Source organism: Lepidothrix coronata, unplaced genomic scaffold, assembly GCF_001604755.1.
Source record: "Lepidothrix coronata isolate B3197 unplaced genomic scaffold, Lepidothrix_coronata-1.0 Scaffold5, whole genome shotgun sequence".
Classification (NCBI taxonomy): Eukaryota; Metazoa; Chordata; class Aves; order Passeriformes; family Pipridae; genus Lepidothrix; species Lepidothrix coronata.
Window position 1 is genome coordinate 8526346 of NW_016690185.1, and position 27430 is coordinate 8553775.

General features: G+C 37.8%; 1 protein-coding gene and 1 long non-coding RNA gene across 3 annotated transcripts in view; one reads left to right on the plus strand and one right to left on the minus strand.

Moving 5' to 3' along the window:
- NKAIN2 (Na+/K+ transporting ATPase interacting 2) overlaps positions 1-27430 on the plus strand; it is a 546586-nt gene that overhangs the window by 463061 nt on the left and 56095 nt on the right. For both annotated transcript variants that reach the window (XR_001877144.1, XM_017829635.1), the window contains exon 4: positions 4085-4285. Coding sequence is in view for 1 of the 2 variants with exons in the window: in XM_017829635.1 (XP_017685124.1) it covers positions 4085-4285 (201 nt within the window). In the remaining variant the exon portion in view is untranslated. The remainder of the gene's footprint in view (positions 1-4084; positions 4286-27430) is intronic.
- Positions 9417-19778, minus strand: LOC108504517. The gene is made up of 3 exons (XR_001877149.1): positions 19699-19778; positions 12947-13044; positions 9417-9490 (listed from the first exon to the last, which is right to left on the minus strand). It is a non-coding gene; the product is annotated as an uncharacterized LOC108504517 (long non-coding RNA).

The following is a 27430-nucleotide window of genomic DNA, read 5'->3' on the forward strand; positions in this document are numbered from 1 at the left end:
TGTGTTCTTTTTCTGGAATCTCTTACAAAGATTTTTGCTGCCATGCTCTGTCCTCAACTGTCCTCAGCCAGAAAATTTTATGCACTGTGCAGTTAACCCCAGCAAAAGTTGTTATCTGCTGTGTTAAACACAGGCACAAAACCATCAGAGTTCAACATTTTTTTACAAACTAAACTTAAATAAAATTACAGACTTAATTTGAAGATGTCTCAGATCCTAATCTCTGAGATCTGTGTCTCCGAGACCTCCAAAGTCCAGGCTTTGCCTTATCTGGCAGTACCGACCACTACAAATACCAGCACATCTTCAGAATGTCAGCAAAGATGTCCTATTAAATATTTTCCTCTGTCTTTTTCCTCTTTGATAAATAGCAAAATCTACTTTAATGCACCAATTTTCATTAACAAGCTTTACAAATACCAGCAGAACTTACAAAAGAAGAACAGTGATTGGCAATAAAGCCCATACAGATGTATTTCTGTGCCCATGAAGGAAGCAGCTGTTTGTTGAATTTAGGATAATGAAATCTTCCTTGACATACAGACTGTGAACAACATCATATTGGCTTACGCAATGTGTATCAACAATTCTTGTTAGTTTTCATGGCTTCAAGGCTTATCAGACCATTTTTCTGCATTTCTCTGAACAAAGTTTGAGCCACGGATGTTGGAAAGAAAACAGACGACAAATACACTGGAGAGTATAGTAAATCTGCAGACTTTGGTGTAGACTTTGTCTATGTCCACTAAAACTGTATTCAAACAGGGAACAAAGTAAATAGCAAGCAGAGTTTGTCCAAAAATAGCTCTAAATGCTGTCAGTATAAGAGATGTTAATGATAGATACATCATCCCTTTGTTGGCTTCCACAGTTCTACAAGGGGATTCAAGTCTTTAACAGTTTTCTCACTAAGAGAAACATTTTCGTAAGCTAGGTGACCTTCAATACTGAGTAACAGGAACTGCTCTGCTAATATGGTTACATGTAGGGAAACATGGCTTGAAGGTTATAGACAAGTTCAAAGTGCATAACAATTTATACCTGAGAAGATTTAACTGTGCAGCAGCTGATTTTGTAATTAATAGGCTCCTTCTGTATTTATTCTCGTCCCACATATTTGGGGGATAGGAATTTACAGGGTCTAACTTACACGTTGACTTGTCAAAATCTTATTTCGTTATCATTCTTAATCCATCCAAGTTGGACCTGAGCCATGGATGATGTCTAATCTTACTGGAACTAGATTTCATATCTGCTTATTGTTTTGCTTTCTGATGTTGACCTTTTTTTGTTAACTGGTTCAATGTGTGATAACTGCTCCTTGAAAGCCTTCTCAACTGCATTATTCAAAGTTCTTTAAGATCTGAAGTTGGGGCTTTAAGTAGGATTTATTTTATTATTATTATAAAGAGTTAAGGAATATAGTATTTCTGTGCCAGATATTAAGTCTATTTTATGACCAAGGGAAAGTACACAGCATTTTACTGATTATTCAGAGTAAGAAATAGAATATAGATCTGATAAATATCTGAAATTTTTTCACTAATAAGCATTCAAAGACTATTTCTGAACAAAACAACATTATTTAGTCCTAATCACAACATTCAACTTAACTGCCAAAAGATGATTTGAGAGAAAAGGAATTTTGTAAATATTACAAATTATTTCAGAAAATCACCTGGGAATAAATTCAGGGATGGAAGAAAGCTAGATTTTGTGAAGTTTTATTTACATAAAATATGTGATTTGAATATGTGATTGTATTTCCCAGTGTAATTTGGAAATTTACATGTGCTTTTGTCTTGTAAAGTTTTGGATTACTGTACCCTTTGTAAGCAAAAATAATTGCCTCTAGAGCAATGATCTTCTACCCACAGAGCCCAGTTTTGAATTTTTATGTTTAGCTCCTCCTGATCCATTTTCTCTGCATCTGGTAGATGCATAACACTCAGTTCCTGCAAGACAGTTTATCCCATTCTTTTTCAAGGAATACATTTTTCATCCCTTCTCTGCACTTCCTAAAATATTTTTAGTCCATCATGATTCTTCTGAAGGTATTGCAAGTGATAAAATAGAGACAGATAATGAGTTTTGTTCATTTGTGCTACATCTGTGATAAGAGACTAGAGGTTAAGAATTTTCCATGGTAACTAGAACGGCTGAAAGTTCTTTTGACAATAACATGATGGATTCCAATTTTAGTTATTTAGAAATAAATATGGTACTTTAAGAAAAGTTACTCCAAAGATACCCATTATTAACTTCTTACTCCAGGTAAGAAGACTAGTGTTCTACTTGAGGGGCCCTGACTCTAGAAAAAAAAAATAATTTTCGGGCTTGGGTGTAAGGTAAAAGTATCGATTTCCAAGAAACACATGGCAGACATTTCCAGTGTCTACAGCTTTGGTAGGTGGGGTTCCAGAGAAAGGAGAGGTTTGTTGGGGGTGAAGACTTACAGCCATACGTAAATATATAAATTTGGGAAAAATCTGTGTAGTTTAATAATTCACTGTTGCTTTGATTACCTTCCAATGCTTGAAGTTAATTGCCTGACTAAATTCATACGAGCGTTTTACATTTTCTCATACAGTTTATTATTTGCTGGATTGGCCTGTTGTGAGAATGAAGGGTAATTATTCATCACAAGCATATTTAAGGTCCTTTGTGCCATCTGCTAGCTGTACATGCTTATGCAGCGCAGTAATCGATTTTTTTTTAATGTACAAAATTTCTGTACTTTTGGTGAAGAACTGCAACTTAGAGAAAAAACATTCAGCTCCATTTCAGTGTCTAGGGTAATCACAAGTTCAAGTGACGTGCGACATTTTCCAAAACCTCTCTGGGTGGAGTTGCCTTTTTATGAGTTTGTGCAAAAATGGAAAATAAGTGGGACTGAAAAAATTACTATTTTGAAGAGAGGGAAAGTGGATATAGTGTATCTGCTACAGAAAGGCATTCTATTCCTTTTGGCACAGTAAACTTAATTAAATAGTTGCATTTTAAAATCTTTATGAGAATCTTAATTATTAATGACATCAACAGGCTGAAAAAAATGTAGGTTAGGTGTGGGGAGAATTTGGCTCTGCAAAAACATTACTTAAAAGCAATTTTTTTTTGCATGACTGAGCACATGTGCACACAGACTAGATAGTCACACTTTACAATGAGGTTACAGTTATAAATTATTCATAAAGTGTTGGTAAACACTGTAGGCTATTACAGAATCCACAGAGTCCATAGTTTTGTTATAACTATGTGTAACACCCTCAAGTAATGTGCCATCACGTATAATTTATGAAAGTAATACTAGTAGTATTGTTTATGATGTATATTAATAATTTATTAATCCTTTATGAACTATTTATAAATACAATTTTAATGGAAAGCATGGCTGACTAGTTACTCCATCACGCCAGCTGTATGGGAGTTAAAGGTTGCATGCCTCTGCCCCTGCTTTTTAACAAGCCAAGCAATCTTTAGACAAGGCAACTCTCACTATTTCCTTACATGCTCCTAGGAAATTAGAAATCTGAGAGAAGCATTACAAAGAGGTTTCGCCTGTAAGAAAATGCACAGAATCCTTTTTTATATCTTCTCCAATATTTCAGTAGAACAGGTCCATTAGACAAAACTCCTTGCAGTTGTTCCATGCATATCAAAGTCTATGAAATTTTGATACCTTAGGATTCTTGTATAGTTTGGTACATCAGACCAACAAAACACAGGCCATATTTCTAGGAACTGAGCAGAGGAGGGTTGCTTTGTAGGTGTGCATATCCATCAATCCTTATGGTATCTATCAGAAAATGGGTGATGTAACAGAAATTACTGCTATAGTCTAGGCTACCATAATGTCTAGGAAGAGATCCTGGCTTGCAGGATTATTTTTCTGCTCCAGAGAACTTCTGCCTGCTAAGGTACAGCCACTTCTGCTTGCAGCAGGCAAGCTCCACTAACTTTCATGTGACGGTGAAGTTTTATCGCTGCTCTTTGCTTCTTTATGCATGCTGAGAAACCTCTTGCTGAGGCATTTGAGATCAGAGTACCATCCCCATGCATTAATTCTTCACTTATTCTTTTGCAGGAAACAGACCTCATTCTGACCTTTAATATCTCAATGCATCGTTCTTGGTGGATGGAGAATGGGCCAGGCTGCACCGTGACCTCAGTAACCCCAGCACCAGACTGGGCACCAGAGGATCATCGTTATATCACTGTCTCGGGGTGTTTTCTTGAATATCAGTACATAGAGGTGGCTCACAGTTCTCTTCAGATCTTCCTTGCAGTAAGTGTTTATAGATAACTTCACTTCCACCATCTTTTCTGGATTTCTTCTTGCCATTACCGGAATAGCAGAGGATTGTGACATTCATTCACAAACCCTGGCTCTAAGTCTTAGTTTAGTTATGAAATTCTGTTCTCTTTCAGCTAGTTTGAGATACCTGCATGCAAAAACCTCCAACAAACATATTTATTATTCTTCTAAGAACTGCTGACATGATACACTCTGCTTTCCTGGCCTCGATTTTGACCACTGAGTGTCCCACAAGCCTCTGATAGCAGGTTACATTCAAATGACACTATAGTATATAACTCGTGACATAACAAGAAGTTACAGCTATTGTTGTGAAAGCCAAATTGAATATAAAAGAAAATCCAACAGTAAAAACAGATTCACTGATCAGTGTGTAGGACTCAAATCTCATCAATTTCTCTTTAACCATATTAATCCATAGGCATTGGAGTACAATGGGAAAAGTTTTCCAAAAAAAATGTTGCATATGAATGAAAATCAAACCCAGAAATCTTAAATCTTTTTTAGGAGTATAAGAATCCACTGCTACACTGCAGAAAATTTCAAAGGGATGAAAGTCACTTGTTTTCAGGGAACAATATATACTGTGGCCCACAGTTACCCAAAAAAGTGAGCAGTTTTTCCATCTGTCTATTCCCCAGTATTTGTTATCACTCAAGTTTAACTCATGGAATTATAGCTTCATGGAATCATTTTGATTGGAAAAGACCTTTAAGATCATCAAGTCCAACCCTCAACCCAGCACTGCCAAGCTCAACAGTAAACCCTGTATTTAGTGCCACATCTACACATCTTTTAAATACCTCCAGGAAAGGTCACTGAACCATTAACCTGGGCAGCCTCTTCCAATGCTTGACAATCCTTTCAGCAAAGACATTTTTTTTAATATCCAACCTAAACCTTCCCTGGTGCAAGCTTGATTCTACCCTGACACAAGCCAGGATGCCATTGGCCTCCTTGACCACTTGGACACACTGCTGTCTTATGTTCAGCCAGCTGTTGACCAGGACCCCTAGGTCCCTTTCTGCCTGGCTGCTCTCCAGTCACTCTGCTTGTAGCACTGCCTGGGGTTGTTGTGACCCAAGTGCAGGACCCAGCACTTGACCTTATTGAACATCATACCATTGGCCTCAGCCCATCAATCAAGATTCCTCTGTAGAGCCTTCCTACCTTCAAGCCATCAAAAGTAGATAACTAGGACAATTTTTCTGCCTTTTTTTTTTTAATTTAGTGAATGATGAACAAGAAACTTAAGGAATATATAGTTCAAGGTCAATTCTGTTCCTGATGCAACAAGGTTTTCAGTGTTTCTGTGTTTAAATAGAGCTGTGTTTCTAGACTCATTCTTTTCAAGTCAGCGTAATGGTTCAAAATAACAAACCATTGGTATTTTGCTAGCTGTAGCCAACTACATCTGCATTATATTTCCATTTGTGTTAATCTAATTGTGTTAATCACTTACATGATTACCATAAGTAAAGAGCTGCTTGTGTGGGTCAGTTTTCCAAATCTGGTGCTTGAGTACTGTTTCCATCACTTTTGCATTCCCAGTTGTGGTCATGGGGTTCTTTTTCTAATAGAAATGCTAGTCTAAGTTCACTATCACATGAAATGTTATGAGAAACAGAAGAATTACCTGGTACTACTCAGTGACATATAACACAAAGGAAGAAGAGCAGATACTGCTTGTTTTCCAGCAAATTAGCTGTAACAAACCCAAGTATTAGATCTGACCTATCTCCAGTTAGTAGAAAAAAATTAATCTTTCCCTTCAATTTTCTTTTATGGACACTTAAATAGAAATCGTACTTTACTTGTAAACCTAAATTTCAACCTATGAATTGGATACTTGTTTTCTATTTGTATTTCTGTATATTCATGACAATGATCATGCTAACGCTGACCTTGGCTTTTTCATAGACTGGTGGCACTGCAGCATGTTTTTAAGGATGCTTTCTACTGCCTACAGACAAAAAGTTGCAAAGTTATCCTGCTTCATTGAGGACCACTTATATCAGCCTTTGGAAACATTATGCTGAGTTTATTTTGTACTGCTTGGCTGTAAGCTCACAAGTAATGCAACTACAGAAGGTTAGGCTTCATGTAGATGTGATAATTGCAGTGGACAGTGAAAAGAATATGACAGCTAAGATAAAAACTATAAAGCCTTCATGGTTTGTACTTTCTAAAAAGCAAGTCTTAAGGTGGACTGTGAAATATTTCAAGAATTCCAGACAGATATTCTCCTGATGAGGTGTAAAAAATCTCATAGTCTCCAAGAGAACTTCTCACCTCAGAGAAATGTGTCCCAGAAGCAAACAGCAAGAGACTGTGCATCATAAAAATGCTGCTGCCAATTTTGTGCAAGTAAACATAGATTCTAGATTTTTAAGGGTGAAATTTTGGAGACTTTTCATTTCTCCTACTTCTTAAACAAAACAGCAATTAAGACAACCAGAAAGTTACAGAATCCAAAAAAGTCAGGGGAGTCCCCAGTGTGCATAGTGGTGGCGTTCATTTTGTAGTACCAGCCTTAAAATAGTAGAGAGATAGATGTGATGATGCATAGATATTTTGCCAGCTTCACCTGAGGAGTGTATTTTGTTCAGATTAAAAAAATAACTGGAAAAAATTGCTAGTTTAGCTCACACTGAAGTAATAGAAAATTCAGTTTGGTGGTCTCTATACATCAACCAGCAGAATGCTCATGGTTTAGAAAAACTTCAAAATAGGAAAAAATTATTTCCAAACTAATGTGTGGAATAAAATGCTCTGATAAATAAAGAATTATCTCAGTTTGGGTATTTAGCATTTATGTGTACGCAAAGCAGGGCTAAAATAACCCACAGTGATAATAAGGACAGCAATCACTCCTTTGTCCCATGACACAGAGCACTTATTGCATTGGGTGATGCTTGTGGAAGACTATAGCCTCTGTAGAGCCTAACAATATATCAATTCTTGTATCACATATGTAAAAAAATGACCACATAATGCACATTTATATCTGTCTTGTAGCCATTCCCATGTCAGCACATTACATCTTGCTCAGTTGATGTCAGATTTTTTTTTCATGTTTATGGAAATCTATTTTGAAAAGCTTCTACTGCTTCTTTACTCAGTTATGTGGTAGTTGCCTCTCTGAAGTGAATCAGCACCAAAATCTCAGTGCAACACACCATGTTAAGTCAATTTTTAATCTGTTCTTCATATCCATACCTCTCGCTTGATTCTTTTCAGACTAGGCCACATTGCTATCACTTTATCTCTGCATATTACCATCTTCCAGAAAGTTAAAGAGAGAAAGGGATTCTGAGTGAATGCAAGAAAGGGGAATCTCTTTCATTCTTAAGTACAGCTTTGCAGGCTTGCAGTGCTGTAAAATAAACAAACATTTTGTGGGCATGTCCTGCAGCACACAGATATATGGAACTGAATAGAACCGTCAAAGGCCAGATTTTCTCTGCTTTCTGTGAAACCCTGGGCTCTGGGAAAACATCTGGAGAGATCCAGAAGGGCCAGTGGTATCCTGGGGTGCATTGGGAAGAGTGTGGTCAGCAGGTCAGGGAGGTGATCCTCCTCCTCTCCTTGGGCCTAATGAGACTACATCTGGAGTACTGTATTCAGTTCTGGTCTCCACAGTTCAGGAAAGAAAGGTGGTACAGAAGAGGGTCCAGTGGAGTGCCACAAAGATGATTAGGGCTCTGGAACTTCTCTCTTATGAGTAGAGACTGAAGGAGCTGGGCCTGTTTAGTCTAGAGAAGAGAAGACTGAGAGGGGATCTCAGTAACACACATAAATATCTCAAGAGGGTAGTGCCAGACCCTTTTTAGTGGTGCCCAGTGACCGAAGGAGGGGTAATGGCCATAAACTAAAACAGAATAAGTTCCATCACAACATGAAGAAGAACTTCTTTATATTGGGGCTGGCAGAGCACTGGCTCTGACCAGGGAGATTATGGATTCTTCCTCTCTGGAGAAATTCAAAACCCACTTGGACACAACTCTGGATAACCTGCTCTAGATGACCCTACCTTGGCAGGAGGGTTGGACTAGATGATCTCCAGAGGTTCCTTCCAACCCTAAAAATTCTGGGATTCTGTATTTTTATGGCACAATTCCCTAATTTTCTGTCCTCTCCAATTCTTGGTGAATCATAGCTGAATCTGCAAAGATGAGATCTTAGCTTCATCACACTTTGACAGCAACAGTTATTTAATGCTTTGCTGATACATGCAGAAAAAAGGCATCATTTTGGCCACAGCTAATTCAATTGTTTTATTGAACAAAACTAACCCTTAATGGAGCCTATGCTCACATACAGGGCAAAACTCTTCACTCAACTGTTCTCTCCCAGGAAAGTCTCATTTACAGAGCTACGACATCTTGAGCACCTGGCCTATTCAGTATGCTCTGCAAGGACCACAGCTCTGCCTGTCCATGGTGCCTACAAATTACCAAAATGAACTGGTCTAGTGATGGCTTGACTTGTATACCCATATGCTTCAGACAATAAAACATACTTATGTGCTTAATGGTTATTGATTCTTGTTGCTTACATTAGAGAAGCTATTTCATTTTCAGACCTACTGGGTTATCAAGGATAGATATACTTAAATTACTGATCTCTGGAGAGAATTCTTCCAGGTAAAGAATGAGGTCAGTGATAATAATGGGGATTTGATTTGCAACTATTTGAGTTTCGCTCTGTATAGTATTTACAGAGTGGAAGGCTGAATGGTAGTTCCCACCCATTCCTAAACAATAGGAGGTACAGCTGTCACTTCACGATGAAGAGGGCAGCACTTGGGAGGGACACAGTGCAGGTTATACACACCTGCTAACCTTGGCATGTAATGTCAGGGCTTAAGATGGTCATTGACTCTGTGTATAAATAGTATTTGCATCCCAGCCTTTCAGTCATACAGCTGAAAAAGAGTCATAAGCTCGCAGTCCACAAGCCCCCCTCCCCATCAATGTCTAATTATATCTACAGAGCCCATGTACAATTTTTTTTCAATTGCATTTTTTATTGAACTCCTTTTTTTATAACAGAAGGGGGAAATCTTTTCAGTTCAGACCTTGAGCTGTGGTTAAGATCAGTGGGTTCTGCTTCCAGGTCTACCACAATGTCCTTTGGAAAATCATTTCATCTCTTTGTGTCTCTTCCCAAGTGCTGCAGAGAGGAAAGCATGCCTAAATTTTTCATGTTCAGTTCATAAGACTCTATACCATTTGCATAGATAGAGATCTCTTGAATATCTTGAAAAAACCCTAAATGTCGATGACATCAAGTACAGTAAGGCCTTTGTGTGGTACAAGGAAATTATAGCAATTGCAATTGCATTTCATACAGAAATGGAGCTCAGATTCTCTATATTTTCCTTCTGCCTGAGTTTTATTCTTTGATTATGCATGACCTGCCCTCACTCCCACAAGTCTGTTCTTGCGAAAGTCAACAAATTAAAATCCATTTGTAGATCAAAACTCTGAAAATATGCAAATAAAAGATCAGCCTTGGAGATAAGTGTGACAGAATTATATCTATTTGCCAACAAAGGATTAAGGGTATTTAGTATGCTTGTCTTTTACTTCTCACTTACACATTCACAAATCTATTGATTTTAGTAGAGCTAAGTGCCCGAGTTATGGGAATAAGACTAATGTGAAGGCCTCAACTTAGCCAATTTGGGCTTTAGTTACATAGACCTCAAAAAGATGAACTGTGTAATATTACTGCAGTAAAATAAGTGGGGGAAAAGCATTTCTTATGTACTTATCTGCATTATTGATGGTAATTTACATACCAAATAAATTAAACTATAAGTAAACTGTTACACAAAAATATTGACCATTTTCATAGTGATCCTGTCCACTGACTTTTATGTGCTGTATATTAGTCTTAATTCCTTTTTGTTCCTTCCCGTATTTAAACTTGAGTATATGCTTCATGTAGTCATTAAAATTATTATTTCATGCTTTAAAATTTGTAATATGTAATTATCCATCCATAGTATTTACAGTAAATGCATAATGTTTGGGACTCTGCAAAGTCCCATCATGCATAATACTTTTCAAGCTCTGATGCTGTCAAATTGATTTAAACATCATGGAGCATAACTGTGTTACTAAGATGCAATAATACATCTATGAAGTTAGGATGCCAGCATCAAAATCTGCTCTGCTGCAGACTTACCACATGACCTTTGGCAAGGTGCTTAATTTATGCCAATTATTGTCTGTACAATACAAACAATGTTTCTTAAATATTTCAGAAAGATGCTGCCAGGATAATTCCATTGAACATTGTAGGTAATCAAATATTATGGAAAGGTGGTCTGTGTATGTATTTAAGCACTTAGAACAGTAGAAAACCACTAATGTTCCCTGCTTCTCTCAAGGATTAATAGTAATTAGAATAGGGTACTCTTAAAATCCTTAGTGTTAGCATAGCACAGGTGACATTAAATAGTCTCATGCCCTTGTGGAGAGATAGGAATTGCAAGTAAGAGTGTACTCTCATAGGAATTTATTTACTGGACTGTCTATATGTGCTTTAGACCTCCATGCTCAAATGTTTCTGACAGTCTACCACTTAAAGGTTCTCAACGCTGCTGAAGAAGTATGATTCAAAAAAAAAAAAAAAAAAAAAAAAAAAAAACAACAAGAACCGGCCAAAAAAAACAAACCTCAAAAGTACAAAACAAGCCAGCCAGCCCATATGGACAAAAAAGGAGGAAAAGATAGGAAGATGGAGAGGGAATACTAGTTTGCAATTTCATTGCACCTCCTGTTACTGTGTGCAATTTTGTTCTCTGCAATACAAGACACTCAGCTATTAGACAGCATTCAAAGGAGGGGAACAAAGATGGTGAAGGGCCTTGAGGGGAAGCCGTATGATAAGTGGCTGAGGTCACTTGGTCTGTTCAACCTGGAGAAGAGGAGACTGAGGGAGACCTCATTGCATGCAGCTTACAACTTCCTTGTGAAGGGAAGACTGAGGGCAGACACCGATCTCTACTCTGTGGTGCAGTGACAGGACCCAAGGGAATGGCCTGAAGTTGTGTCAGGGATGTTTAGGCTGGATATTAGAAAAAGGTTCTTCACCCAGAGGATGATTGGGCACTGAAACAGGCTCCCCAGGGAAATGGTCACAGCACCAAGCCTGACATGGCTCAAGAAGCATTTGGACAATACTACCAGGTACATGGTATGACTCTTGGAGATGACACTTGTGGGTCCCTTCCAAGTCGGCATATTCTGTGATTCTGTTTGACCATTTTCAGCTTTTTTGTAGGCATGATAGAAAAGTGAAAAAAAAAGGGCTATGATTCGGAATGAGTAAACTTTGTATTATATGGTGGAAAATTCTCCTTAAAGGCAGCAAAAGATGAAAGTGTGTAAAAGTTTGAAATTTATGAAGTAACTGAAAAGAAGATGGTAGCTCATCAACAGTGCGCTCTCATACTGACAGGAAGGGACAAGCCAGGTGGGACAAGCCACAGAGAGCCTTGCGAGAGAATGAAGTAGTTGAATTTCACTGGAAGAAACTAAGTAGAAATGGAAGGATAAAGTAAGATGTGGAAAATCATCTCAGTAGTACCTTTCCAGGTGGGTTCAGTCTAGACTGAGACACTGTCAGGAGCAAGGAGAGGATATGGCATGGGAGGAGAGGCAGGATGATCCTCTGAAACTGAGACTCAAAGAGTGAGATATCAGGTCATCAACAGGACAGCAAAGGTTAAAGAAACAGAAGGCTTGTAAAGCTTCTGCATTTAGGGCAGAAAAGGGAAACAAGCCTTCTGAAAGGGGAAAGTACTTTTTTTTTCGCGGTTTTAATTTTTTTTATTTTTATTTGGGAAGATATTGATAAGACCTGAGCAGAGAGAAAGGCTAGAAGTTCCTCTACAGACACCAGCAAATGATAGAGCAAGACTAAAAGAATCGTGCAGCAGGTATATCAGCAGGACAGACTGCATGATAGGAGAAAAGGCAAAAGAGCAAAGGCAAGGGAGATGGGGGAGTCACAGGAACGCATGAAAAATAAAGCTGCCTAACTAATGATGTCATTAGGAATGAGGCAAGCAGCAAAATAGTGTTTCTGTGAGTCCCAAAGCATCCATGAGTGGAAGCAAACAAAACACAAGTTGGCCCTGGCTTGTCCAAGTTGAAATGCTAAAACTAAATTGTCAAGTCCTTTTGTCACAGCTGCAAAGAAACAATCTAAGAACTTGTACTGTAGTAAAGGTCTTCACTGAGTTCAGATGGTTAATACTGATCTTTTAGGAAGAGTCACCTATTGATCACCCTTCAGGTTCTGCTAATAAACCAGCATATTCCATTCCTGTGCTCAAAATACATACAATGTACTATGCTGGGGAAAAAAAAAATAAGATAAAGATCAGATACATTTGCTGCTAGTTCAGCAAAGCTCTTGCAAAACATCTGACCCTCAAATATAGCAGTAAACTTATTCTGAGTTCTTAATTTTCTGGTCTCTTCTAGCCATCATAAAGGTCTTCAGTTGTGCAGGAGGCACATCTTGCCCTCACTTAGACCTACCCATGCTAATTTTGTTTCCCCATCTCCCTTCTGACAGTAGCCTCTACACACATGCATGTCATACACATACCTTGCACATCAGCTACCTCCTCCTGTGCTTGTAGAGTGGTGAGGATATTTATATGCAAGAAAGGAGACGAGCTTTAATCAAGTTTTGACTCTTTGAACCTAGTGGAGAAAAATAAAATTATTTAATTAAGGCAAAGTTCTTTTCTAGGGCAACATACAGACTGAAAGAAACTTGATTCTTAATGATATAGATTGGTACTTTAAAAAGACTGGTTTTTCACTGTGGGATTGGGTAAAATCAGCACAATGGGAAGAGGGTATGAATCATTGTAAAGTGTTAATTTAATAGCACTGTCGTGCCGTGTTAGCAGAGGCAACATCAGGTTCAGACATCTTTGACATTGGCTCAGAGCACAGTATATTGCTGTTTCTCTGTTTGACAATAATGCTAGAGCATATGTCGTTAGTGTTTTGAAGGATTGCTATAAGAGATTTTTTTATGCTTATACATCTCATCTGTTATTGCTTCTATCAAATTTTACCTGCATTTCTTCACTACTTCTTGTAAAAAATTGAATTGCACACATCAAAACATAAACATTTTTTATAAAGCACAGAGCTTTGTCAGTAGAATTGTACTCATTTATTTCCCTAAAATCTTCCCTCCTTAATGAGCTGTGTTTCTATAAAGCTAAGGTATATGATAATTGTCTGAAAAATAGTTTGCTTCAATTCAGAAGAGAGAATTTGAGTTTAAACAGTCTTACCTGACAATGCACATGGAATTTTCTCTGAAAGGATTATTTCCCTGATACAATGAAAGAAAACAGCACCAGCATGAGCTGAGACGGGAAGAAGCCTCTCTCACAGACCTTCTTGCACTAGCAAAGACAAACAGTGAACGTGACTTTTTCGAGGGAGGTTGGAATTTTGATAACAAAGAGATGAACATTAGATTCATTACTTTGAGGCCTGAGGGAAGTTTCCTGAGAATTCTTTTTCACCATCTCATAAGTATTCCTTCACACAGGGGACTCTGTTTCTGGTTGACCCTGTAGGGTAGATAGTATTATGATAAAGTAATAAGATTACAGTTTCCCAGGTTCAGTGCCTCATGGTGTCCTGGGGCTATGTATGCCAGTGGTGCTGTGCTGACTGGTGGTGCTGGCTTGCTGACTTGCCTCCTTCCACAGCTGGCATTTAAATTATTCCTCTCTTCTTGTACTGGTATAGTCCTGTATTTATGATACTATCATGGCATGCATGTGAAGAGCTGCATGTGAACACATTCTAGCTATACACAGGTTAGATGGCTTGGACTGCGGTCTATTTACCTAGTCTTGGTGAACCTCTACAGATTTCTTGTTTTGAAGAGATTCTGGATAAAGAGCCTAGTCCATTTGATTTTCTTTCTATATAAATGGATTTGCATGGTAGGGAAAGCAAATTACGCTTGCTTTAGATGTAAGAATGATACTAAGAATAGCAATAACAATAAATATCACAAGCTTCTGTAATCATAAGTATTCTGCTACAACATGTAGTTAGACAAAAAGCAATACATCTTCATATTGAAAACTCATTGGTCAAGTGCCAGGTTCACCAACCCCATTCCTGACTCAGTTCTGAAGGTACAATTAACATGAGTGTTGGTCCTTAGAAATTTAAAAAAGCCCATCCAGATACAGATATACTTCAGTGTCACCATGCACAGTATTCTTGCTGCTATTACGGTACTGCCTTGTTCTGCCATATACAAAAGTGACAGCTATTATTTTGCCATTTTGTATTATACCCCAAAAAGAACCTCCAGTTCTGAAATGAGGGGACTCAGTTCATGAGTTAGGGTAATTTTTTCCTGAATATAAGATAGGGAATGATAAAACATACAGCCAACTTCCTCAATTCGATATTGAGATAAACATATTTTCAAAAAAAAAGTGCAGAAAAAGCCAGGATATCACTGTTTTTCAAATTTGTGTTGAAACTTGCATTGTATATTTTATGCAGTATATTTCATGTTTCATTTTTGTGTGCTGTTAGCACAGCTTTCTGTGCAAAAGATAAATCGAGCACATAAAAGTATAGTTTTATCTATGAAAACATAGAATGACCCAGTTTGCCACTTTAGTCATAACTATTCTGGTCACAATACCATGGTTCTGAAAATCGTCACAATACCATGGTCTGTTAAATTCACCAAAGACAAACAATGTCAGGAACTGTAACTGAACCTGCATTTAGGGTACTGGTCAATGATAGATTCCTGAAATTCTGTAATACAAGTTGAGTGTTTTTGGTAGACCTAACTACCCCACTAAAAAAAGTAATTATGCCTAAGGAAAATAAAAATCTAGGAAGCATTTAGATTTGTGCGTAAAATAAACACACTTCAGAGTATGTAAAATGAAAACAATAATATTACATTATGAATTCTGCATTTTCCCCCCCATTTTCTAGCACAGACAGTATTAACAAACCTTTTGCCTTACAGAAAAAAAAAAAAAAAGTACCTCACTTTCTGTGGCAACTGTGTACCCTAGGACCCTTGGAATAAGTGTCTGAGGCATGTCAAGATAATGGGGTCAGAAAACTGCTTGTAATATTTTTGATAACTGAAGTTTCTCATGCAATCTCAGAAGTAGAGCTGACTGGGAATTTTGCGAAGGAACATGATTTTTTGAAAAATGCATCAGCCCTGAAATGTTTTGTCTTAACATAATGGTGTCTAAACTTCATTTAAAGTGCAGGCAAGTGATGTTTAATATAGTACCTGGTTTCCTGACAGATTTCTCAGCCAGCTGTTTGTGCTCTAGACTTTTATGGTACATTTATACTTGGATGGGACACCTCCTAAAAACTGCAACATGATTATTGATAATGTTTTAACTTTTGCTACAGTCTCTGTCATACATTAAGCCCAGATCAGCTAGCACTGTCCCAGACACTGTTGGGGCAGCACAAACCAGGGAGCATCTGTGGTAGCCAGTATGGATCTGCTCATTTTGTTCTGACAGATAAAAAGAGTTTTATTTGTGTGAACACAAGCTGTGCCTTACCATTTGGCCTCTAGGACAGAAGACAGTTTATGGGTTACTTTAGTTGCTACTATGTCTATATACACTACTGTGCATCCCCAATGTCATGGCTATTGGGCAGTTAGAATCTGGGTTCCCTAGAGATTTAAGAACATGAACACTAACTAGATCTCCAGCTGGTTTTTGAGTCCACCTATGGACCTACACCTTGGAGTTCAGGAAAGAAACATGAACTGTAACCTAGTACTGTGGGAGGAAAATTCATCTTTTCTAGGAAAAATCTTAATTTTTTAGTGCTTACGTAGCATGCAAAACAATGTGTGCAATAAAGATGCTCTGTAGACATGTCCTAAGGATTCTTGGCTCTCTGACTTCTGCAGTGCTGCAATTTTAAGGAGCATGGAGTCTGAAATAACTTTTTATCATAAATTTCTGAATTTTCCACCTGAAGCCGAGAGTTTAAGTGACAGGTAATATTCATTAGTGAAAAAGTCATTGTTCCATCCAACTGAAGAAAATTACTTTCCCTTGAAATCAGAGGTAATCTGTTCTTTGCACGTATTCTCAGTAGACATCAGCCAATTCTCACCACTTCTCTAACAGGTGTTATCTTCAGCACTGGTTGGACAGGGAGAGAGCACATACATGCACCTCTGATGTGTTTGGGGGGACTTTCAAGATGGGACCCTGAGCAGCCCCATTTACCTAAACTGCAGCACTATTAAGACATCAGTTTTTCAGTACTCAACTGCTTGGAACTGACTAGCATAAAGTGATTCGTGCTTTCAAAACCATTAGAGCAGATATTTTTTCCCAGAAGGCAGCAGTCTCTTAAGCTCTGTCAACTTAACCTCCATTCTGGTCTGAACACAATAAAGGAAATAGCTATTTCTTAAAGTATACAATTCCATAATGAAATGTTGTGACTTTTCCTCTACTTTATTTTATTTCTGTCTGTCCATGTTTTCTGCAAACATATTGGTCATGTGTGCATACACACAACCTGAGGAAAAAAGGCATCTACAAAGCTACAGGAGCATTTGTCTGCTGGTAATGATTGTTGCCATAGATGGGAATTCAACATTGCCACAACAGAATTTATTTTTCCTTATATGTTCACAATGATCAAGTAGTGACATCTGGAATCTGCCTCAGAGGTTCAAGTCAATAAAATATTAATAGCTGCCATTTCCAGCAAGGAGGTTGTAGCAAGAACACAGCAGAGGAATCTCTGACATTTTTGTTCCTATTGTTTTGCACCTAATTAGTTAACCATGTCTACTTCCACATACTCTTCTTCTAAAGATTAGAAAAAATAAATCTAGGACTAGGATGCAGTTCCCTGACTTCCATTTAGATAAACTGCAGTTTATTTTCTGTGAGTGCTCTGTTGGGAAGTGGCTACTGAAAAGGGACTGGATTCTCTGGTCCTCCTCCTCACTTCCACTGAAGCTGGGAGGAGCCAGACTGACTGCACACATCTGATTCACAATGAAAACCAGACACAGAAATAAAGGCAATGCTGGGCAGTCTCATCTGAAGCACTCACCATTTTAAAAAGAGATTATCAAGGCTTTCCTTAGTAATTAAATTCTAGTGAATTCAGTCACGAAAGCAGGGAGAGTTGGTGGAAGAGAAGGACTGTTGAGCCTTGCCTCAGACAACCCTATTCTTTCCATTCCTCTCATTCAGTGAGTAAGTATTCAGTCACATATACATAAGAAAAATAATGAGGTTTAATGAATCTCCAAAGCTCATCTACTTCATAAAAGCAAATGCCACACTTCTATCAGTAAAAGGCTTCCAAGTCCAACATCGGCAGCAGAGGGAATTTCTATTTTAAAGCAAATTGCACCCAATTTCAGTAAATTATCATAGAATGATTATTCAACTTTTATCCAGTCAATGTTATGCCTCCCTAGTGAACTGGTTTATTGTCAGTATGTCTGCTTCAAAACATGTCTTCCCTGGAAAGCACTCATTCATTCAACTTCTGTTGCCTCTGGAAGCAGGCAACAGCTTGAAGCTAGCAGCTGCCCTTGAACAAAACAGGTAGAGATGCAGAAAGGCTGCCGAATCCATAGCAATAAGTACATCATGGCATAATTACATTAAATCTCCAGAATGGTCTGTACACACAAAATGCCATATGTTTTGGACAGAGGAAGCATGTATTAGCAAAACCATAGTATAACATAAGCATTTCCATTGTAGTCCTGTTAGCATGAAATTGATTTTTTATCTTGAAAATTATCATTGACAGAACAGAAGATAATATTTGACTGGTCAGCTAGTTAGCCTGAGGGGGATATAAATAATATCCTGAAGGGCAAGAGTGGATGATAGAAAGGTTTGGAGGGATTTTCCAGTTGTAACTGTGTGTAATCTAATAGCTGATGCATCCATTTAACCTTTCTTTGATATGCTCTTCTTTCACCACTGCATGTAATAGCAGTTCTGTTTTCTAAATGTCTTCATTTGACTTTGAACAGGTTAATAGGATTTATTGCTTCTGCAGCCTGCCTACACAAAACAGAATGTCAATATGGACAATACCTTCTGGTCTGCCAGAGAATAATAGACTGCTTTCTCCATCCCTGCTTTTAGGAAGTGATTTAGTTTCCTGAAGATTTAGGTACAAAAGGGAGAAGTGGAGGGAGGTGGTTTTCCTGTGAGAGTCTACCAAGAGCTGGCACTGCTAAATAGCCGCTTGGCATTTGTATCAGTTGGTGGTGCTTGCCTCATTTTCAGATGGCAGCCTCCTGATTCTCCATTAGAGATGCCTGCAGAAATTTTGCTGTGGCTAGATAGCAGTGGTACAAAATACATGACCCAGATACATTTCAAAGATTGCAGTGGACTCCTGCAAACATTTTCTTTTACAAGAATTGATCTCATCTTCAAAAGAATTAACTTGATAAATCATTATTTTGTGCTCTGTCTGAACCTACATTTTAGGTTTCAGCGGCTTTGCATTTTGTAAAGATGGTTCTGGAATCACTGTGTATCGAAAGAAAAGGATTTTTCCCCAGGCTGTTATCTCTTTCTTGCCATGATTATTGGTTCTTGCTGCAATGATCAGAATATAACGATGCAGCAAATTTTACAAAAATGTGAGTTACATGAACTAAACAAATTGTCATTTTCTAAAATCCTTTCCAAATGTCATCTGCATGTTTATACCTTTATGGGTTGTGAAGCTCTGACTGAAAGAAGTTAGTGGCATTAAACTATATGTAAAACGTAGGTAAGCAATATGTGCTGCATTTCCAATTTCTTTTTGATCTTGGAAATAGTACTGCCATGAGAGGTTCACTATGATGAGCCTAAAAATTACCATAAGTAGTAGTTATTTAGTCCTATGATTTTTAAAAATGGGGATGGACAAAGTCCCACCAGAGTACATTGTATTCTCTATCCTGAAATGCTCCTTTTGTTTAGCTGTTGGGCTTCCTTAAAATTTCTGATTCATTTTAATTAAAACAGTCGAGCAGAAGGTGAATAAGAAAAAGGAACGAGTTTTGTTTCATTGTTGTGTAAACAAAAAAAGAAACAAAACAAAAGAAAAAAAGAAACAAAAACAAAAGAAAAAAAACCAAACCAAAACAAAACCAAAACAAAACCGTTAAAAACCCCAACAGATTTGTTTCCAAAGTCATATGAAGATATCATCCTTTTCTGCACTTACTGGGAATTGCGTTGCATGGTGTGATCCATCTCAACTCAGATACTTACAAGAATTCATGAACTTGCAGAATAACAAAATTAATCCCACCTGTTTCCAGACAAGGGACAGCCACAGATGACAGCTGCCACCAGCAGACTGAGCAAGCACCCTGCACTTGAGCAGTGTTTGATCTGGGCAGTTTGATCTGAGAACAGCTCTGAACTTTGGACTGAACTTTGCAAAGGCGCCTTCCTCAGCTCTAACACTCTTAAGAGCAACAGGCTCCATTTGATCCATAGCTCCTTAGAGAGCTCGACTCAGCGCATGAAGCTTTGAACAAGTCTCAGGGGGAATTTTGAAGAGGGTATGAAAAGCATTTAGGCCATTAACTGCCTCATAGAGGAATTCAGTGGCATTTTGGAGTCAGCATATGCAGCTGCATAGATCATTCAGGAAGTTTATAACTCTTCCTCTAAATTCAGGTGTTTAAATAAAGCTTCACTGAAATTAAAAAGTATCATTCTTCTGAAAGACTGTTAGGTTTTTTTCTATCCCAAACAGACTGCCAGCTGGAAAAGTACAAGCAGTGCTAAACTGCTGTGAGATTAGAGATTAACTCCTGATTTGTGTACATGAACACAGAGGTGAATGTAGCATCATTTCTGGAAAGCTAGTTCTTTTTTTATTTTATTTTTTTTAATATCTTAGGGAGGTGTACAAGTACCTACAATTGTTTTCCACTGTGTAAAATTACCTTCAAAAATCCACTCTTCTGATAACTTTTAAAATGGGTTCTAAGAATCGCTGTGATTACATATGAAGAATTTTTTAATATGAATCCTAGAATCCAGTATTTTTCTATGCACAACAGTTAACAAAGCAAAGACTCGAATAGTGAAATTCTTATTCAACTTTTATTCAAAGAATGTCTGAGAGACTTAAGTTTCACGTGAAAAAGACCTATAAGCTGGAAAGGGTGAATGTCTGAATTGTTAAACTATTTAACATTCCTCCTTTTGGATTTCCTGCTAAAATTTGAAGGCATACCATTAGTTCATTTAGCATTTTCTTATTCTAAATTAAAGTTACTACTGGTGTTGTTTGTCGCAGTTGTTATTGCTTGATTGTTGATGCTGTTGTTGTTGTAATTCGATTATATCATGTATAATTCCTGTCACTCAAGTCAATCACTTAGACTATCAAATATCATTCAGGGTGAAATCAAAAACTAAGCATATCACACTGTCAGATTGCTTTGCAGAACTGCCATTGCATACTATAAATTTATATTTGTTTATTAAAGCTACCTTAGCGATCAACATACATGACATATTGAAAAGTACCGAGCTTTACATGAGTTATCAGAATACAGTACATTTGTTTGATTTTTTTTTACCCTCATTTAACATAAATGGCACTTGTCAAAATTGCAACCTGTCAACGTAAATTTGGGCATCGTTCAGCCAGACTCCACACAAAAAAGGCACTTTGGCTTTACTTTGTGCAATATGGGGCCTTTGTTTGCTCTCCTTCTTGACAAATGACTGCACTAAAGCTACAGAGACAGAAAGACTGTCATGGGAGATCATACAGCAATTTGGAACATGCATAGGTTGGATTTTTTAATGACATCTCGATAATAATACACCTGTGACTAAAGCAGGTGATTGGAAGTGGAGCGGATGCATACAGACAGATGGATTAAGACAGCAGTAATTGTGCTTTCACTTGATTATAATATTAACAGGCTCCAGGTGATTTCTATTTTTCACAGCGTCACTCATCTCGACAAATCCCAGCAGGCTTGGAAGCAGAGTAGAGATGCATCCTGCTTTTCACATGAACCTGTTTCCAGTGTGATCACTTAAGAGAGTTCTTCTGTCGAAAAGCAATTAGCTTCTGCAGTCTAGGGTGCCACTTAGAATATCCAGGCTCATGAGTTTCATCATAAAATTGACCTTTTTAATTTTTTATGCCTGAGATTCCCCACTAAAAGAGTAAGCGTTAAAAAATACAACCCTAGAGAAAATACTGAAGGCACATGTAGAATTCATTAAAGGATGTCTAGCCCTGAAGTGCTGCAGATAGAAATTCTGTCTGAATATAATAAATATGAAGTATGCATTATTGTGTCCTTAATTTTTAAATAATTGGTGTCATTAGGTAGCATAATGATACCAATTACATAAAAAGCATAGGAAAGCAATATGTGCTGCATTTACAGACTCACATTTTTCCTGTAATAATTGCTTTTCCATACAAATAGTGTCTGCTTGCTGATACCTTTGAATAACTAAGTACAAATTATCCAAATGTTTCAGAGTTTGTTTTGCTTTTTTAGTAGCGTTGCCTATCTTGGGAATATACTTTCTGACAAAATTTTACATCGTTTTATATAAGAGACTTTCAATAGGCATTGACATTCGTAATAGGCAAAGAAATACCTCTTTTGCCCAGACAACTCGAGTAACACTATTGTCAGCAATAGTATCATCCCTCCATCTCTGAGACCGATCAAGTTTCCATGGAGACACTGGAGATTTTCAATAGGGCAAGAGTGCTCAAGATTTAAAGTACGGATAGATGTTAAGCTTTAGGAATATCTGGAAGAAGCTGAGGTAGTTTTAGAACAGTACTTCAGTACTTTTGCTTTAAAATTTAATAGCAAGTTTCACTTGCATCTCTACTACTTAGACTGAAAGAGGACATGGCAGCACTTTTAGCCCTACTTGGAAGTGTCTTGAGGTCAGCTAAGATTCCTGAAGCTGACATCTATTCCTACTTATGACCTACAATATCTCTACAAAAATGATCCCCTGTTGTAGAGAGAGTGCAGAGAAGACCCAATGTAGAAGGAAAGAAGGAAGCAAGAATATGCACCTATACAATATATGTACACATATATGTGTGTGTGTGTTTAGGAAATGAATGAAGCAGAACTCACTGCAATCTATATAGAAGAGTTCTTTAGCTGATGTGTTGTGGAATATTAATATAACGTAAAGAAATTGTCAAGATTTATGACTTGTGTGATTCATTTGTCCGTATTCAGCTTCAGACCCAACCCCTGCTGTCTGAATAATAAGTTCTAGAAAATCAGCAAAGACATTGTTATATAGACATTACACAGGCATCAGAATAACTCAGTGGTCAATCACCTTCAAACCCCTATCTCTGACACTGTCAATGAACAATGTTTCAGCATAAGCCGTAAATTAACTCAGTTCCCTTATGAATTTATTGGCTTAATATTGTACTCTGCTCTAAATGATGAGACATGAGAAATAATTTTTGCTTTAGGATGGGCTATCCTTTAAGAAAGAATTGAATTGTTTCATTTTCCAGGGGGAAAGAACAACAAAAGAAAAATAACCAAAACAACCAAAAGCCACAAGAAAATCCACCTATCCTGTGCCCTTTAATCACTTGCAAGTCCCATTCTTCTCACCTCTGAAACTTTTCCAAGTAGCACACTAGGCCACTTCTCTTTTTGCCTCTGCTCACTGGGAAAGGTCAAGATAATTATATTGTATATCCTCTTTCTGTCATTTCACAAGAGTCCACTTTTGCAGTTCTAAAACTCCATTTCTAAAGCCTTTCTTTTGTCTTCCTTGCTCTTCCTACCAGATGGTGCTGGTTTTCTTGCACCTTTTTCCATGTTGGCTTCATCACCCTAAAGCCTAATGTTTTGGCTTAAAGCTTTGGAAAAATTTGAATTTAGGTAAAGGATTCTGACTACGCCTATCTTAACCCTTTTCCTAGTCATACAATTTCTACTTGTTTTCTAACAATTCCTCTCCAATTAGCAACTACTCTCTGTTCCAAAATCCTCTTTGGAACTCCCTGTTGTCTTGTTCTCATGGTAAATACTTCTCAGCTTTTGCTCCATGCTGTCTTTACTGTGCATGTTTGTCTTTTATTATTTAGACACTAAGTCCATTGGGGTACAAGATGTCAGTTTATTTATGTTTATAATACTCAATGTAGTATTATTACCCTCTGTAAAGCAATAGTGGAGACACATAAAGACTGATAAATCAATTTGAAGGAAAGCTTCCAATGATTAATGAACTTGTCATATCAACTAGGACACTTTTTAATCATTTTTGAGGTACTGACAAATGTAAGAGCTGTTAATTATACCAGCCACAGCCTGCTTAGTGCTCATGTAAAGTTTTACTATCATTACAGTGGCAAGAATTTCCTGAAGTTACTTTGCCATTGTTTCCTTCCTTTCACAATACCTTCTGCAATAAAGTATTGTGTATTGGATTTTGCTTGTTAATGAGTTGTTTCAGTTTAAGGTCCCACAAGCTACACTGTGAGGAGAAGGAGCACAGGCAGACATGAAGGACACAAGCAGTCAACAAAAGAAAGCGCTGTACTTAGAAAAATAATTTTCCTATAAGTATTAGATTGCAGCTCCCTGAAACAGAGTCTCTGCTTTCAAAAAACCAATTTCTGGCAGATTGCAGAGGCTATTCCCCTTTGGTTTTCCAGCATCAGACAGGAGATGGGAATGGCAGACCCTCTCTCAAGGGGCTGGCAGCTGCTTAAAAAAACAGATGGGACCTGACAGGCTATTTCCAAGAGATAGAGTCGCTGAAGCAGGAAGCAGGGATGCCTGAATGACTATGGGGAAAGATCCTGCTTTTAAACTGGGTGAATCGAGGACTCTTTTGACAGGAGGCAGCCTACTTTCATAGGCTACCAACTGTCCTGTTTGTTATGTGACGTTCTTATCAGTCAAAGGTTTTACTATGAATTGTGAATTATTTGGTTAGGGTAATGTTTGACCTGTGCAACAGAAGCTATCTCTACTTGTTTTTGACAAGAACCATTTGTGTTGCTTTGTCAGTTTGTGCCCCTCCCTCAATCTCCATGTAAAAGACCCACCACACAGATCACATCATACCTCCTTGTCCTGAGCCAACAAGGAACTTGAAGCATTCCACTTTTTCTTATTTCTTACTAAAAAATAAAAAGAAATATTTTTTCTGAAAATATTTGAAATTTAAACAGTTAGAGGTCTACTTGTGACAACCTTTGAAATTCTAATCTCTCATCTTGAAAATATAATTGAGTGTTTGCAGAAGATGCACATTGCATCTGCCAGAAAAGGGCTGTCCCTGAGGAGTTAGCTCTGTGCTTTGCAGCCGTGCAAGCAGGTACTCCTCATCACCAGGTGCAGGAAAGTGTGCCAGCTTTTTAGCAAATGATGAGAATAAGCTTCTGCAGAAAAAAAATAACAAAGGTTGGATGAAAAGGGCTGACATGCAGGTCTTGATCTAGTGTGCTGCACAAAGGTGTTAAGCTTGTAGTTTTTGGAAAAAGATAGAAAGATGGATACTCCAGAAGGCTGCTCAGCTTTTAGATATTCATTCTACTTAAAACATGTTTGGCCAGTCTTCGTGAGCGAAGATTTGGGAAAGGTCTTTTACCCTTCGAGCCTGCGCAATGGATTTTTATTTTTAGGTGAGACACAGCGTGCGCTGAACTGAGCCCACCCTTTAATCCTGAGGTTCATCTGCCGGGGCCGAGCAAGCTCGGACAGTGGCAGTGAGGTCCTCAGAACGTAGGCTTGTTTAGAGTGACCTTCTCTTAGATGGATTGCCTTACAGGGCTGACGAGCTCCATCTGCCCGGGACTTAAAACATAAATCTACCGAAAATGCAGATATAGATTTGGACCATGGTTTGTGTGCAAGACAATGTGTTTGGTCTCTTTCTCAGTGCAGGAAAGGATACGTGAAAAAAGACTGAAGTCCTATATACAAGGGGTGTGTGAAAGTCCACATTGGAACCGGTGGTCATTTCAAACAATTGTCTTGGAGCAGGTTCTTTCCATCCTTGACAAAAGAGAAATATAATTAAAATTCACCAACAAAGGAAGCAAGAATCTAAACATGGCCTGAACCCAAGAAGTGAAAGTTGTTGCAGAGCCCATTAGCGACTCTGCACTTTAAGTATCCTCATGTCTTCCTGCTCCTGGGCTGTGGCAGGGTCTGCTGTGCCCCCATTGAATCACTACTGATGTCATGGATGCCCCTGAGAGGTGATCTGTGGGTACAGTGCTTGCAACTCCGTGCCCCATCCTCTCATTTACAGCTAGGGGATTCTTAGAAAGCAACTTCGTCATTGCACCTTGCAGAGCTATTCCTGACACAACCAAGAAGAGTCATTATTAGGGTCAGACAACGTTATATCTTGTCAGACATTATATCTTGTATGGATGTTCAATATGTTTCTAAGTCACTTTCTCTCTTCCAGGAAAAGACACTACACCCTAATGTGGTTAATACAGTTATTGCTTGTTGCAGTATTTGGAACATATTTCTAATACCTCCTGTCATCATTAACCTCTATTTCAATGGATTTCAGACCTGTAGGAAATTAACCCTAGTGTAATGTAAACATTATGTCAAGTTGGATTTTTGATGCACATTGTATTTGTAGCTGCACACCCATTCACACAAAAAAAGATATGCATTTGTTCATTGAGTTTTAATTATTAAAAGCCTTGCCAATTCCTTTTTAGACCTGTATCATCCCTTTCTTTTAATGCACTCGTTCATCACTTTTAAAAATTAGACCTATTTAGTAGCATAAATTGAATCCATAATTGAATCTCTTAGCTACTCTCAGACTTTACAAGTTAATCAAATGGCATAGTTTTAAATGCATTTTCAGTGCATGCAAAAAACTATGTCAGTAACCAACTAGCCCATTTCAAATGGGAAACTCTCATTCTCATCCAGGTTCTGTGCTGATTAAACTTTTTCTCCTCACAAATACCAGACTAGATTTTTCCAATCCCTGATAAAAATTAATAACATAAGACTATGTGGAAGGATGAATAAAGTATAATTCTTGTTAAGGATGAGAAAAGAAAAATAAATGAAAAATGTTATCTGAGGTGGAAAAGAGATGTTTAATTGAACAGCACTAGAACCAGATGTCAAATGCCTTCACAGAAAGAGGCAGGAAAGGAAAATCCCAACAGTAGCTCTGTGAAAACATCAGTGCAACTGCTTCTTCTTCCTTGTGTGCTGTGGACTCACCAGGGACATCATACCTGGTCTAGCATTTGACAAGTAAGTGTCTCTGTTTATGTGTGCTGTCACCCAGACAATCTTCCCCCCCCCTCCCCATTCTCCATCTCTCTCTCTTGGGCTAACAAAGCTATTCTTAAACTACCAAGAAGTAACTCAAGTAAATTAGGTGGGACTGACATCTATCACAATGAGTCACTATATCAGAAAGTTACTTTGTTTTAAGCCCTGATATGTTTGAATTGTAGCTTCTATCAGATTTTCCTGGATTTGTGTCAGAAGTTATTTGAAAACTATGGCAAGCAAATGATGTGTATAGATAAAACCTTTCTGATGATGTGTGTGTGTCTGGAATAGAAGAAAAGAATATGTGGATTTTCTTGGAAAATAAGGACTTGAAAATTCATGGAATGCCATTAGAATGTCCTTAGTATCATTTTATTTTCCTACCCCCAGGGCTATAACTTTACCCACAAAAACTTAGATGTTCATGACATTATACTAAAAAAAAAAAATCTGAAACCTGGTTGTGAAAATGACAAGCTATAGCAGCAGAAAACTGATTTTGTCAATATATTCTACATCTCTCTTATAAACCTTTGCTTGTGTGGCTGTATTGATTCTCAGTGCAGACATATACCTACATTTTAATATTATACCTCTGTTTTTTCCTTACTTTGTTGGCTTGTGGAAAAAAATGTTGAGCAAATGATGCAGTGCTAGCAACATAATTGTTTGCCCTTCCACTCAACAAAAGAAACATTATTTTTAGAGCATGAAATGTATAAA